The sequence below is a fragment of the Necator americanus genome, chromosome X, assembly GCF_031761385.1.
Source record: "Necator americanus strain Aroian chromosome X, whole genome shotgun sequence".
Lineage (NCBI taxonomy): Eukaryota > Metazoa > Nematoda > Chromadorea > Rhabditida > Ancylostomatidae > Necator > Necator americanus.
In genome coordinates, this window is record NC_087376.1 from 5,721,561 (window position 1) to 5,736,803 (window position 15,243).

General features: G+C 38.0%; 4 protein-coding genes across 6 annotated transcripts; 2 read left to right on the top strand and 2 right to left on the bottom strand.

The window, feature by feature from the left end:
- Nucleotides 1–548: 548 nt before the first annotated feature.
- RB195_021567 (uncharacterized protein) lies at nucleotides 549–7,519 on the bottom strand (the record flags this gene model as incomplete). 2 transcript variants are annotated; one of them, XM_064208381.1, is made up of 18 exons in its annotated part: nucleotides 549–643; nucleotides 797–880; nucleotides 941–960; nucleotides 1,007–1,025; nucleotides 1,160–1,244; nucleotides 1,422–1,550; nucleotides 1,687–1,808; nucleotides 1,885–2,068; nucleotides 2,130–2,219; nucleotides 2,274–2,363; nucleotides 2,434–2,549; nucleotides 3,419–3,515; nucleotides 4,050–4,125; nucleotides 4,200–4,297; nucleotides 4,398–4,518; nucleotides 4,574–4,638; nucleotides 6,616–6,704; nucleotides 7,441–7,519. In XM_064208381.1, the coding sequence occupies 18 exons, from the start codon at nucleotides 7,517–7,519 to the stop codon at nucleotides 549–551; spliced, it is 1,659 nt and encodes a 552-aa protein (XP_064064261.1). The 2 variants fall into 2 exon arrangements, with proteins under 2 accessions (XP_064064261.1, XP_064064262.1); XM_064208380.1 differs by lacking the exons at nucleotides 549–643; nucleotides 7,441–7,519 and adding an exon at nucleotides 6,901–6,934 and having other exon boundaries at nucleotides 799–880; nucleotides 941–1,025.
- On the bottom strand, nucleotides 7,427–8,131 carry RB195_021568 (uncharacterized protein; the record flags this gene model as incomplete). The annotated part of the gene is made up of 4 exons (XM_064208382.1): nucleotides 7,427–7,562; nucleotides 7,866–7,914; nucleotides 7,986–8,043; nucleotides 8,108–8,131. 4 exons carry the CDS (start codon nucleotides 8,129–8,131, stop codon nucleotides 7,427–7,429), a joined length of 267 nt encoding a protein of 88 aa, XP_064064263.1.
- A 2,380-nt stretch (nucleotides 8,132–10,511) lies between these two features.
- On the top strand, nucleotides 10,512–12,844 carry RB195_021569 (uncharacterized protein; the record flags this gene model as incomplete). The annotated part of the gene is made up of 10 exons (XM_064208383.1): nucleotides 10,512–10,541; nucleotides 10,612–10,710; nucleotides 10,773–10,884; nucleotides 10,951–11,025; nucleotides 11,126–11,202; nucleotides 11,384–11,492; nucleotides 11,639–11,712; nucleotides 11,776–11,913; nucleotides 12,559–12,669; nucleotides 12,749–12,844. The coding sequence occupies 10 exons, from the start codon at nucleotides 10,512–10,514 to the stop codon at nucleotides 12,842–12,844; spliced, it is 921 nt and encodes a 306-aa protein (XP_064064264.1).
- Nucleotides 12,845–13,508: 664 nt separating this feature from the next.
- Nucleotides 13,509–14,853, top strand: RB195_021570 (uncharacterized protein; the record flags this gene model as incomplete). Of its 2 annotated transcripts, XM_064208385.1 has the most annotated exons (5): nucleotides 13,509–13,554; nucleotides 13,648–13,727; nucleotides 13,789–13,886; nucleotides 14,584–14,720; nucleotides 14,834–14,853. In XM_064208385.1, the coding sequence occupies 5 exons, from the start codon at nucleotides 13,509–13,511 to the stop codon at nucleotides 14,851–14,853; spliced, it is 381 nt and encodes a 126-aa protein (XP_064064265.1). The 2 variants fall into 2 exon arrangements, with proteins under 2 accessions (XP_064064265.1, XP_064064266.1); XM_064208384.1 differs by lacking the exon at nucleotides 14,834–14,853 and having other exon boundaries at nucleotides 14,584–14,725.
- Nucleotides 14,854–15,243: the final 390 nt, after the last annotated feature.

Below are 15,243 nucleotides of genomic sequence, written 5' to 3' on the forward strand. Positions count from 1 at the left end.
AAAGATAAATTGTTGAGCACACTATTCAAAAGTAATAGTTGATAACAGTAACAAATCCAAAATAACAAGTGTTCACTTTCCTCACAGGGGAATAACAATGAAATTACGAACTCGTCCGTACTTGAGAGCAGTTCTGAACGCTTTTCGCGCGCTAATGAAAAACAACTGTAACAAACAACATGGCGAAATCGCGCATTTTTTTTTTTTGGCAATCAGAGCTCTCAAACCCGTCGACGAGATGGGGCACATTACTCACAAGACCTTATATCAACATAATAATCGAAACTGTTATAGAAAGCAACCTGTACGGAACAATGCTCACAGCGACCCTCAAAAATTGCAATCATCTCATGATGAAACAAGCATGAAAAGCTGAATAACACAGTTATTTTCTTCCATACCTGAGCTAGAACGCTACAATTCTTGAGCCGCACTGTCTAAAGAAATAGCTTCAAAATACGGTGCGTCATATGACGGAACAACGAAATATCACAGAAACACAGTTGTTCAACAAGCAGAATTTTCAACCAGACTACTTAACTACAAAATCAAGAATTTCTATTTCTATTCAGCTCGACGAAAAGTTGAATCGCTTCCTCACAGTGCCTCCTCACAACATCCAGGGTCAGTGGGGCCATCTTTTCTAAACGAAAAGCCGATTGTATTCGCAATTTCCTAAACAATCGGTTTCCGTTGAAGGGACTGCTGAGGTTTCTACACAAGTTTCCTATTTGCAGAAATCCAGCCTCGGGACCGAAAACGTGGGGACGGCGTTCATATAACGGCAAAAAGCTACCGTTAATTAAACGACCATCCCTCCGCAGGTTGCTGCACAACACCTCCCTCTTGTCCAGCCGTAATTTCGTCATCACTATTCGAACTGTAAGAGTATTTTTACACGAGGAACAAAGAGTTCATACAAAATAACCCTTGGACTTACTTGAAATAAGTGTCAATGATCTCGTATGTGAGCTTATAAATTTCCTCATTGTCGTGATTTTGTAACTGTTCAATTTTGTCCAGACCTAAAGGCGATAGCTAAAATCATCCGCCCCTCAGTTTCATCTTTTTTAGTTAAACACCAACAAATGCAAAACGACACCCAACAACTTGAGTCAGAACAAAAAGCTTTCATAAAGATAATGCACCAAAAACTTGCCTCCACACTCTTCAATCTGCGTGCAGATTGCCTCCACTCCTGCACCGGCCATTTTGAGAATGTTGTTAATGCCATCGAGAACAACCTAATTAGTGACCATAATTTTAAAAGAACCGAATTTCAGAAAAGGCAAAATTGGGTCTCATAAAAAGTAAAATAATACTTTTCTGAAACCAAATTCCCATCACTTTTCGTAATTAATGTGCAAACAACTGAGAAGTGAAACAGGAAAAATAAAGCCTATAAATGTTGTCATTCATACTTGAATAATCTGTGGTTCCTTGCAGTCAAGCAGGGCACAAAAGGGACGGATTACACCACAGTTGACCATCTGTTCCACTTGATCCGGACGACCGGAGATGGTTACGTTGGACACAGCCCATGCAGCTTCCTTTAAACGGTTGAACATTATGGAATTTGAAAAGCCGAATGTCACAAAACTAGCAGCGGCCATATCTTATCTAGTACAATAATTAATAATCAGACCAGAAATGTCTGGCAACAAACAAAGGTTGAGTTTTAATGACCTTTTGGGTTGGGAAATCTGCTTTGCCCAACAAATTGATGATTAACGGCATTAAGCCAGCATCGAGAACTGCTTGCACCTGATTCTGGTTTCCAGCAGTGATGTTCGACAGGAACCACACTGCTTCCTACAATAAAAAAACAACTTTAGTGCACAACTCATTTAACCAAATTTGAACCTAAGTACTAAAAATAGCCACTTGCCTTATTTATCTTCTCTTTAGAATGGGAAAGAAGTTGCGGCATCTCTTGTAGTACGCCACAATCAAGCACAAGTTGAGTCTGTTCGTCAGACCCGGTGACAATATTGCCAACGGCTCGAAGAGCCGCAGTTTGTACTTTAGCGTCAGCGTGACCGAGCATGGGAACCAAGGAAGGAACTATCTATAAATTGCATTATGACGGAACAATCTGTCGAATTCACAACCAAAAAAGTAGACGTTACCCCGCTATCGATAACCATCTGGATTTGTTCGTTCCCTCCATCCGTGAGGTAGGACAGGGCCCAAACGGTATCCACAAGAATGTTGGCATCCTAAATTGGGCTACTTAGGTGCAACGAATGTAAAGACCAAAGAAAAAAAATTACTTCATGATGTATCAGCAACACAAGAGCCGGTAATATAGTTTTTACGATTTCTGGAGTAGGTGGCGGATCTTTAGAACGGCATAAATTCACCTAAATTGCGCAATACATCATATAAAAACGTATATGAGAAGCAAGAAACTCAGAGAAAATTCGAACTCACAATAACCCAAGTAACATTCCGCAAGAATCCCAAGGGGATTTCGGGAGTGATGAAGTTTAAAAGTAAAGGAAGAATGCCAAGTTGCAAACAGTAATCTCGGAAATGTGGTCCGTCACCTGAAATAGTCCTCTGCACTAGAAGGATGCATAAAATGTCTTCTTTTTTAAGAGGTACCGGAGAATTCTTCTTCAATAATATGCCACTTTTTTTAAGAATAGGAGAGTAACGAACAAAGACTGAACAAATTCAATAAAAATTTGATTTCCTTTGGAGTATTTAGTTTAAGCTAATCATTTCCTGTAGCTATTGGAATGGGGAACTTGAATGAAACAAGGAGCAACCACCTCTTTAGTGGTAAAAACAAAGCTACTTAACATACACCTAGGACTGCATCAGTTTGAGAACGCTTCCTTGCTTCTTGCTGGAAAAATTATTTCAAAGCCTTTTTTCTTTGAAACTATTGTGGCCGGAATGCTTAAACTAATAACAAACTTGATTTGGACTGCAACTGAAAGTTGTATGTTAAATAACGGGAAAGAATTGACTAAAAACAAGGTCACTATGAAAATACATCGGCATTGGTGCCCTCGCTAAAAGAAAAAGAGAAGATATCCTTTTTCAAACAGGAGAAAAGAGACAATCTCACTACGAACCACTAAGATAAATCGAGAGACAAAAGCTTAAGCTCCCACTGCTGCTGGCATTACTCATCAATCCGGAATTCGGAGAAAATATAGTTGGAGATAAGCACTCAATCCCGCTCTTATTTCTGGAGGCTCGACCTTCCTTTTTTCTCTGCCTAATTTTAGCTGTATGTTAAAGATCCTCTAATATTAATGCCTAGAACTGAGAGCCCCGACTGATTTAGTTAATTACTTCCAGAAACAAGGACGCGTTTGAGTGCCCACCCACAACTACACTTTACCCCGGAATTTATCAACAACATAAATATTAAATATATCACATTATGTATTTGCAAACTTACCAATAATATTACCCAACGCCCATACCGCCTGTTCACAGACGTTCATGTTGCCACTGGACAAAAGTTGCAGGAAAAGGGGCACAGCGCCAGCGTTTACCTTAACAATACATATGTAAAATCTATTTCCAGAGTGTAGACGCAATAATGTGAATAAGACATGAGTTCTCTAAAGAGCACTCGATGAAATGATTGATTCTGTAAACCATTTTTACAAATGTAATGAATGTAGCCTGCAGTGCAGTAAGAGCTGAGCAACCTTCGTAATTCGTAAAACAAAGTAAAGGAAGAAGAGGGGACTCAGCACTAGTGCACAATACTGAGATGTAATCTGAAAAAACAACCTGCTCCTGCAGTATCAATTCATCGAAGCCTGCTCTTTACAGTATGCTTTACAATAGTGAATGATGGTATTATCTATGCATTCCTAAGTATTTTACTCGTTCGCAGTAATTGTGGATAACATAGACTTTATAAGATTACAGATTTTCAAGCTAAGGGTATGTACGTTTATAAACATGTAAATGCTGCATATGGTGCTTCCATAGAACTTCAATTCCATGAACTCTCATGAATGACACTGTCGTGAAAAAATTCTTCAATTTAAAAACACTTGAAGAAATAGTTCACGTACCACAGCTTGAGTCTGTTCTGACGTTCCTGAAGCGATGTTCGTAAGAGCCCAAGCAGCTTCGAATTGCAGATTGACACTAAAATTTTCACCAATTAAGCTCAGATTGATAGGCAGTAATAAAAACACTGGAAGAAATGCAAGGTGACTTACTCGTCGGAGACAAGACAGTTTACCAGAATGGGTAATATATCGCTAGAGATAAGATCATCAATAGGTGGGTTTCGATCCGAAGACAACATTTTGCGAGCCTATAAAATGTAAAACTAACTACAAGTGACTTAACAAACCATGACCACAACAGAAAAGTGGACTCTAGAAAAGAGGAAAACAACGTGTAGAAAAAGATACTTGCTGAACGGCACCAAGTTTGATATTCGGGTCATTACTACGTGCCATCGCTACTATTTGATGTAAGAGATTACTATCGTATGGTCCCATTTGGGCAGAAGACCGTACTACATTTTCATCTCTGAAAATATACGAACTTCAACTTACACAGAGAATATGCCTAAGGAGATACTCACTGAGCATTGATATTACGTCGTTTGGAAAGTAAATCCTCTCTTTTGTCCTTGCGTATAGTGACTGCCTGCAAAAAAAAAAGATTTTAGACAACACTAAAAAAATTAGAAATAGAAACAGAAATGCACAGCTGAAACAAATAGTAGCTTCGCCCACCAATGTACAATACATTTTGCAATGTTTACAAAACAAACGAAAAGAAATCACCGTGGAAATGTGTGCATCGCCCCTCCAAAACATGCAGATCGATTCAAAAATTGCAATGGAAGTGAAACAACAATCTTCATTCATTGCAACACTTTTTTGTCGTGATGAAATTGTTTTTATTCGTAGTTGCAGAACAAGTCCTTTTTCTGCGGCTATTTGTGAATGGACCCAACGGATTTCATGTCTGGACTTGGGCTTGGGGAGTTTGGTGCATTAGGCTTGCGACGTTTCTGTTTTCTTCCTCGACGAAGTGTGGAAGTAGGTGCTTTTGCTGGTTTGTTCATTTTCTTTTTGTGGACTGGTTTTTTCTGAGGAACTCGTTAGAAAAACTGCTGAGGTTCAGACGAGAAATGGAACTAGGCTGTGTTTACATCGAATGCCTCATCAATTCCCGAGTATCGTTTGCAATTGTATTGCTCCAAAGCGATCACGCCTCCAGAGGGATGGAGTTTGACGTGGTGCAAGCTTATGTGCTGTGACGACCATATAGCAGATATATCGATCGGACAAGTAGTTGTGTACTGTTCAAACGCCTTCCAATGGGAGTCCCACCTTGTGAATCTTTGTCGAAATCGTTGATAACTCTTTAATTACTTGTGTTAAGATTATTTGCGTAATTTTTTCCATATCTTTATGTATGGTATGGTCACGGTAGAGTAGTAGTGGTACAGCACTGTTAATGTGTCATCGACTGCATACTATATGGAGATCTTCTAGTTCCCAAGATAGGTAGTTACAAATGTTACAGTTACTCTCTTAGCTGCCTATTATTGATCAGTGAACTGACGTGACATTATTTGTTTTCAATTATCTCCAATATGCGTTCTGTAACATCCGAATTACTCGTCGTGTTTAACCGCTTTCACAAAAGTTTCACATCGTACATTAACAACGATCGCATTAATTTCCTTTTCAGTTCGTACTGGATTTAGGCAAACGAACAAATATGGTTTTTCTTCTTGAGATTTCCTTTAAAAGTAATAAAAGGTTTTGCTCGAAGCATATCACAAATTCCACACTTGCTCACTCACTCATCGTAAAAAAAAAGAAGAAACCAATCCTTCTTGTAGTGGATGGGAACATGCGAGCCAGCATCTGTTAAACACCTCCTATATACGTTCTGTAATATCCACAGGACGAAGTTTAAACGATTGCTTTATTTAGCTCCTCTTTAGAATCCATGTATCAAATCTTTCTTATGCCGTAGTTCACTGAGATTTTTCATGGTTAGTTTCTTTTTTAGATTCGTTTCACTAGCTGAAGCATGAATCTTTCCATCGTCTATGCTATCCAACAAAAACCAAGGATTATAACAAGTTCCCTGAGCTATTTCATTTTAGCATTTCGTATGTTTCTAGCAACAAGAAATGGACACTCAGTAGTCGCAAATCACAGTGTACTCCCAAATAGACGGAGGAGATTCCAAAGAACGACTCAATCTCGATACCTTCGTAAGGAACATGTAGGTTATTTTTGTAAAGAAGCTGTAAACCATAAATAATTCTCCTTATGGGTTCCTCAATTTTCGAATAATACTTCGAATTGCATATATGCCGTATTATTTTTTGAAACATGTTCCTGCTGGACAAATAAAATTTAAATATATTGCTGTCCAATGGTAATGTATGGAAAAGACAAGTGTTGTCTTGAGTTTCCGCGCTCAGAACGATATTCGTCACTTTTCCGTTAACATTCTACCAAACAACGTTTACAATTCGGTTAAAAAAAATTTGGAGGGTTATCATTCTTGATCCAGCAGTCCCAACATAGGAAAATGGTGCTCAGGATGGTTAAATAGTGCACTAACGCTGATCATGTTGCGAAAAAAAGCACAGACCTCATCTACTCTACTGTTCCTCAATATTGTATCCTTCCCTTTGTTTTTATACTGAGTTAGACGAGACGAATCCGTAGGGTTCATTGTCCCTAAATACGGCTAAATTCCAAACTTGATCAGGGAGCACTGAAAAACAAATTAAATTACTTGTAATGGGAATTGGGAACAAAACGAAAGGAATTTTCCAAAAATTTATACGAAATACATACGTTTTGGGGGAAAAACTTATAAAAATAAAAAAAAAATAATAATTGAAAGTAAACAGTCTGATGGAATAGCACTTACCTGAAATTGCAGCAAGTCCATAATAACGACACATTAAATGCTTAAATGTCTTTTGGTTACGAGTCTCATGTTTTAACGACAGTCACTGCAAACCAAACTAACAAACAGGAAACATTTTGACTAAATGTTACCCTGAATCTGCATGTCTGATAAATACGAATGTTAACCCGAGGACACGCTCTTGAAGAATTGATTGATCACGGGATACTATTACAATAACCTCCGCTTCCAAAAACTGCGATTAACGAACAACTTCGGGAAAGAACGCCGTGAATTTTTCACACCATTGAATAAATAGAATACGATAGATTATTGAAATGTTTTCTATCCGCAGTGAGCCGAACGTCTTCGACGTCAGCTTGGAAATATAACAGAAAATGTAGACTTGAATCTCTACTACGAAGGCGTTAGGCTGCATGACGGACAAGTCAATAAATCGAACTTTGATCTCTGACACAGTGTCTACACATTTTTTTTTGACTAAAAAAAAAAGTATGAAGACATTTTTCAACATAACAGACTAAGCTTACGAAACCGAACTCCACGGTCTCTTAAGTGGTCGTTTGCAGACTGATGGAGCAGTTCTGCAGTAACTGTGTTCGACGCTTATCCTGTCCATCGATTTATTGCAACAACTATGAAAATCTTCTAAACTCGCACACCTTAACGAGGTCGGAATAGAGCGGAAAACAGGTAAAGTGAATTCCAATGTTCAAAAAGAAAGAGTGTCAGTCAATCAAGAAGAAAGTCACTTCAGTCCACTAACAAGGCAGAACACGTTAGAAATACACGAATGCGACCCAGACTTGGAAGCAGTAGCCCTTGCGGTGCAAGTTGAACGAAAACAGTGACGAAAAGCCAGCTCTGTTTCGACATTTAGGTGATTCAGCTTATCGATCTCATGCTCTAGAAAATTTGATGCGGGGTTACATAGTAATCTTTCGTGTCAGGACGACCGTGCTGACCCGTTAGACTCGTCCACGCGGCACCGATTTAGCCGCAACCATTTGCAGCCTTTCCACGAAAAACACGCTCAGCAGCCAGTTCTATACACATAAGCACCGCTTAATAACAATACAACTTACAAAAATTAATAGGAGGCCCAGGGTCTGTTAAATATCCGTAGTAAAGTGAACTGCTATCCTAAAGTTCAATTATAAGCGTTTATAGCCTAAAAAAAGTGAGAATGTGCATCTAGACCACCCACCGATAAAACAGTACCTATGTACATAGTGGGGTTGCATGGACAGACGAACTCAAGTAGCTGATAACACCTAAACTGGTTATAAATATGGAGTAGACCCAAGGAGCTGAATCTTAGAGCACTTAACTCCAGAGTAAAAAAAGAAGAAGGAGGAATGCACAAAAAGTGAGCACCATGTCGACCGGAAGATTCCACTTCAAACGTACCAATAGTTTGCACATGCTTACACGTGAGGTCTGGTAAGCCGCACGTATCGGAGGATCGTTACTGGAAAAATTCAATGACCAGCTTTGTTGGAAACAAATAGCACAGGAAATTCCCTTTCTCCGACCCTTGAATCATCTTCTTAAACAAATTCGTACAAATTCGTAAAAGAATCTCATCATCACACAAACTGTAATGTCGCTGAATTTTCCCGCGCACGGACGAGTTTTCCACCATTCGCCAACATAACTTGCCTTGTTTACTTTCGTGTTTGAAACATCAAGAAATTGTCATTGATGTTTGTTTGAAGCGACAATTCGTATCTAAACGCTCATGAGTAAACCTTCAAGAAGGATACGGTGTTCGTTCATCCATGCAATTGTTCACGGCTTGAAATTCCTTGAAGTTCCACTTTTGTTTGTCACAACATCGCTATTCATCACGGTCGCTGGAGCACTAGCAAGAAATGAAACCGCTATTTTAGAATGTAGAATTCACAAATAGTGAGCACATCACTTTATGATTGCTAACTTCCCAAGTACTGCATTTTTGTTTCAATTTTCATCAAATTCCCCAAGTGCTCGGGTCGCTTTTCGTTGCATATTTTCTTACGTTAACACTTCTTGCGTTGGAGTATAAATTTTGCCATGCTTTTCCATAAAATCGATCTAGAACTACATTTCTTTCCAAGCATCCCTATATCGGGTCTCCCGTTGAGCCTTGGGTATTAGTGGATGTAAATACAAAGAGATTTAATTGTGTATCTATTTTCACTTATTACAGAATCATCCCTAGTTATACTCTGGAAACTGAATCCACATGGTTTTTTTAGATAATTTACATTTGCCTATGAACATCATCATCATTGATGTAATTCAATGTAATTGTAATTCAAATAGTATGGAAGGATATCTGGAGACAACCGTCACAGCATGTCAAATGTTCGACTGTTTTATTTTTTCTAAATGCTAATCATTTGTTACACGAATAATTCCTACTCACCAGTTGAATTACTTAATATCTGTTTTTTGTTCGAATTTATAGCTAACTTTGTTTCCTGAAAATTTTGGTTTAATGACACAATTCTCGCTATTTGTCAAAAGGGATGAAGGATTCTCTTTGATTATTCATTTGAGCAGCACTATTTTCAAAATTTTGGGCAAAAAAAATTTTCGATCACGGAAAATAGTGCCTCTCAATTTTGTTCCAACATATTGAAAAAAAAAACCCTGTAGCTGAAAGCTGATTATCCTGGGGACTTTAGTGCGCTCCAAATGCTTGGTCGTGTCTGGAATGTGCTAGAATCCTTGTTGTAAATTTCAAGAACAGTCAATCTCTTGATAAATAAAGCATAATAGTTTTATGTCCTTAACGAATCTTTTGGACTAGGACCGCCCTTCTGTCCTTACATTTACATCGCCTTCGTCCATCGTATCCGTTACTGTCGTTAAACAAGTTTGATTTTTCTGTTAACCACAATTACTTCCGAAATATTATGAGATAGCAATTACTCATGCAGTTCTTTTTTCCGATTCTCCCACTTTGCTGTGATCAGACTCTCCACTTCTCTATTCAGTCGACTAACTTTTCGCTTCAATTTACCTCCTTTTGTTTCTAACATATGAAAAGAATTTCGTTTTCCCGTGCCTATTTATGAATTTCAAAGAACGAAAAGGATGAGGTTTAAAATAAAGTGATAGAAATAATGGATTTGAAGCATGTATTTTTTGGGGGAAAAGTACATTTCAGCCCCTTCTTTGTTTTCATATACAAAAACAATTCCCTGGAAGAGTATAATGCATGGTTCTGTTCTGTAGAAAATGCGTATTAATTGGTGGCCATAATGGATTACAATAGTGATTCCGTGAACCAAATTAAATACAACTGATATCCAACAAAATAAGCGTTTACTGAATGGCTTTGTTCTATTTTTTTTTGTCCTATTTGAACTTCTGTTAACTGATAAAATTTAAAAGCTGTTGATTCTGCGTTTATCGAGCGTCCACATATCATTTTCCTCGTATCGTTCGTGGAATGTTGTTAACACTCCCACAAACCTCAAATTCCATGCATTCCTTCCTTTTTTTATCAAACCTTTTTCATCTTCAGATGTATTGATATCTGTCGGGTCCTAACTAGATTCTCAAATTAGTCGCGTCTCTTTGGGTATTCCTTAGTAGGAAGAGATTTTCCTGCTTAAAAGATGGTGAAGGATCGTCTAGCTGAATTTCAGGTTTCTTTACAGAGTTTTTGACTTTCACCTGCTTCAAAGATCTCTGAAGATCTCTGTTTGTTTGTTTTAGAATCTCTCAGGAAAGACGAGCTCCACCAAACAAGATCGTCGCATTTCTCACGAAACAGCTCGTTTGTTGCGAGATGAAGAAGAGACCTCGTTGGAGAATGTGGGTCGACTCTGCATTTCTTTTATGATATTATTATTCGAACGGGTAACAACCTCTTTCAGTTTTTGAATCGTATGACCGACTTGCGAAATATTGTGGGTCAGCTGGAAATATGGTTGGACGAAGTTCGAATGTTGCACGGAGAACTCCTTCTTGCACCCGCTACAGATGGAGGTTTGTTAGGATTTCTTATGAGGTTGTGCATCGTTTTGGTAGACGGCTCGTTTTGGACTGTTCCAGAAAAGTCGCAACAGCTCCGCACCATCATGGAAAATTTCAGAGCAACATCATTGGTGGCTCGGGAAAAGATAAAGAGTAGGTCGTTAATTTTAATGTTTGTCGTTTTATTCGACGACAGCTCCTTTACGAAATTGAATGGGAGCATATGAAATCTTTGGACAATTACAAATTCCAGAACTGGATAGCGAAGTGAACGGCAAACCACGTTCTGATGAGACCAAGTCCGTAGATTCTCGTATCAAGCGAAATCAGGTACGGCTACAATACTCTTCAGTATTTCTCTATGTTTTTATGTTGAAAAGAGTGAGAAGGTTTCCTACTCTTGCAGGAGTAAAGTTACTCATTTAGCAAGCAAAAAAAAAACAATTTTATTGTCTTTTTTCATGACATTAAATGTTGTTTGGACATTTTTCGGTATTTTTCTGCACTTCAGGTTCGCAGCTTAACAAGAGCACTTCACGACATTATGTGGAAATTCAATGAAGAGGAGGAGAAATACAAGGAACGCTGCAAAAAGAAAATCACCGATTATCTAAAAATACGTAAGTTGTTCTCATCTCACTATCATGAGAGGTTGACAATTTTCTTTTGTAATCGCGAATCTCCACTCTTCTGATGGGGAATCTAAGATCATTCATATCTTTTTCTTTGTTAATTTGTACAAATTCTCCATATTCATCATTTATAGAAGATATATCGTTGACGGACGATGAGATAAGTGATGCTATAGACAATGGCAACATCTTCGAGAAGACGAAAGGAGTAAGTTCTAGGAAGTACCTTCTTGAAACCCCTGTAATATTTTCAATCATTTTTCTCTCCCAGATTCTTCTCGCATATAACGATAAGAAGGCACTTTTCGAAGACGTGAAAATGCGTCGTGATGAGTTGTTTGAAATTGAGAAAGTCATTCGTGAATTGGGTGAGATGTTCGTGGACCTGAACAATCTCGTATTAAGCCAGGTGGGTTTACATTGGGAAAGTTTTGCGTGATAAGATTTTTCAGTGACATTACACACGAATATTCGCTAACTTCTGAAACCTGAGTGTGAAGCGTCGCGTACACGTTTTTTACATACAGGTTTTCATTGTTGGTTTTGCTTTTTATCATAACCTTCTCCTCAGTTCTGCTTTCTTTTGCAACATATGATTTTGGCGCGATAGCATCCGTGGTTAGATTTTCTTTCTAATTCCTGAAGTTTATTTTGTGTTATCTAATATCCTCACTTCTGACACTTATTCTCTGAACACTTTCCTCTTTGCTCCCTTTAAAAGGATGAAGACCTATGTACTGATTTGCTACAGCTGAGTGGAACAGGATTCACGGGTTTACTTACTTATTAGTTATTTATTACTTATAAGTATTTATTAGTTGTACGACTTCAAATCGCACTTTTCCACTACTTTATTCTTTATCTTCCCATAGTTGGTTACAAATTCGCCACTTTACTGACATAACGACCGCGGATGAAGCATGTTGACTCTAATTCATCAACTAATGATCGTGCCAATAATGTGCTCTTCTTTTTCGAAATAAGTGTGCAATATTGTGCTCTTCTTTTTCAAAATATGTATACTTTAAAGTGGCGAAAAATTCCAGTATTTCAGGGTGAGATGCTTGATAGAATCGAAACGAATATTGAAGACGCTGTGGATTACGCAGAAAAGGCTCGAAAAAATGTGAAAGACGCACGTGAATTGCTAAAGAAAGCTCGTAAGGTAAAATATCATTTAAAAAAAAACTTTGGACTTTTCTGGACCTAAAATCGTTATGCAAATCTTCTAGTTATGATTTTAGAGAAAGATACTTATCTGCATACTCGTCGCCGTGCTTGTACTGATTTTAATAATCTTCATTCAGTCGATGATCTGCCATTTCACTCCGATATGTTAAGTTCTGCGATTTTATCATTCCATTACTTGTTATACTTAACTGTGTTAACGTTGCTTCACGTCGATTCATTTGTGATAGTAGTCTGTCTTATATGTATGCTATATGTTGTTATAGTTTTGTGTTTATTGCAATATGCGTACGTTTTCACTCTTTTTGTTGTGTATTCTCCTCGAGTTGTGATCATATCGAGTAATTTATTTTTGAGGGAGAGATCTCAGGTGCATACTTTACATTCACTGCGATCAGCCTTTCCTATTCCCGATTGTGCCTAGCTGGTTCATGTGGAAACCTTAATCCAGAATCACGTTAATTCTACTTATTTCTTCATCGCAATCCACCTCGAGATCGGCTAGATTTTTTTTTGTGTAAAAAATATTTTTGAAAAAGAAGAACGAGTATTGATTGACCAGTCACAAGTTGTAGTCTTATTTGATCCTCTCATCTGTCTTCCTGTACGCCTTAGTCGTCTCTTGTTGTCAAATTAGAACATTTTTGCAGGGAGTACATTTTTCTTCGCATTTGATGTGCAGATTTGCTCAGTAAAGTCTAGAATTATCAGTAGTGTTTATCTTCAAATCAGAAGTGGTTTTCTACATTTCCTTATCTGTCACTGATCAGCATGCATTATTCTTGTAATGTTTTAATCAAAGGTTAGCAGTTCGAAATGAGTGCCTCCAGTTCCGCCGCCAACGATGCCAAGGAAACTAAGGGTGGGTTATTTTCCTCAGAGTAGTCAAATTTTTATTATCAATTCCCTTTTGTGATGTTTTGTTTCGCTTGTCGTATTCTCACCAAAGTTTTAGTTTACGGAGGTTGTGAAGGCCCTGATGCCACATATGTGAAACTAGTTAGCAGTGACGGCCATCAGTTCTTCATAAAGAAGGTATTGAAACTTCTTCATTTTGATTCATCTTACAAATGAGACGAAATGTGACATTTTCTAGGAACTGGCTCTGACTTCCGGAACGATTAAAGCGATGTTGAGTGGACCTGGACAGTATTCCGAGAATGAGAGTAATGAAGTAAACTTTCGTGAAATTCCGTGAGTCTTCTTATAAGATTGACTTCTGGCTGTTATTACTTCTCCATCTTCTTCATCATTCTTCTTCATCTTAGTCTACCCATAGATTAGGCAGATGTAAAGATTTCTGCAATAATAGTAGGGGATTTTCTATGGTATTCGTTTTTTTAGCATGAATCTGCGTGCTTTGTTTCATTGATTAATCTTTATCGTTTTACGGATCTCTCCTTCACTCGAACTGTTTTGTTTTGACTCCTACATACAGATGGAAGAATTTTTAGACTTTGATTTTTCACGTTTTCTCTTGCGAATTTGTTTTATAAAGTGTTGGAGGGGAGGTGACAATACTCTTAGGCTAAATCTTTGAGCTGGTTTCATTTTCTTAATCAGTTTTTCACAATCTCAAGTGCTCTTTCACCCTTATCCAAGCTATTTTTTCCACTTCTAGGCTTATGGAATCACATTTCTCATGCAAATTATTATTAACCATCTATAAAACCGTCGTGTTTATTGTTAACACCTTCTATCCCTATTTCAGTACACGCTAATTTCGAGTTGATTTACCAGAAGAAGTCGTATTTCCATTGCATCCCTGAATTCGTACAGCGGTGTTAATTTGTTGCAAAAATTTCTAGTTTCATTGGAATTTCGGTTAATCATACACAATCTCTCTCATCAAGAGAGATTCATTGGATGCGGTTGTAAATTTCACTTTCAGATCTCACGTTCTGCAGAAAGTGTGCCAGTATTTCGCTTACAAAGTTCGTTACACGAGTTCCGCAACCGAGATCCCAGAATTCAACATCACTCCCGAGGTGGCGCTTGAATTGCTGATGGCTGCTAACTTCCTGGACTGTTAGTGCACACACAATGCTTTGCATAAGATACAAATCGATATCGGTTCCTTTCAACAAAGAAAAAACATAGCGAAATTATAGGCTGATTCATATGAGTTTTGTTCAGTACAGTACAGCTCACTGGTTGCTAAGAAGCGATGCGTCTTCAGCTGTTTTCTTTCTTTGACGCTTCGTGCCAATACCGGTTTCTTGTTCCTCATCTTGTAAATGTAAATTAAAACCGCTTATATTCACTGCTTACTGAATGAGGTAAATGACAATCATTACTTGTGAATATAGAGAACTTGCGTTTACCTCTTTTAAATCGTATTGTGATTTCATCTTGTTCAATCCTTCCTGTTTTATATAATTTCTTGTGTGGTGTTGTATGTTCTAGTTGTTGTGGTTTCGCTTTTCTGCGGCCCCTAATGAACGAGGTTTTTCACCGCATCACATTATTTATACTTTTACACCGCATTATTTGTTACAGTTACATTGGCTTGGTGAGCTTAGCTGTAATATCCCCAAAAAGTCCCCAAAAA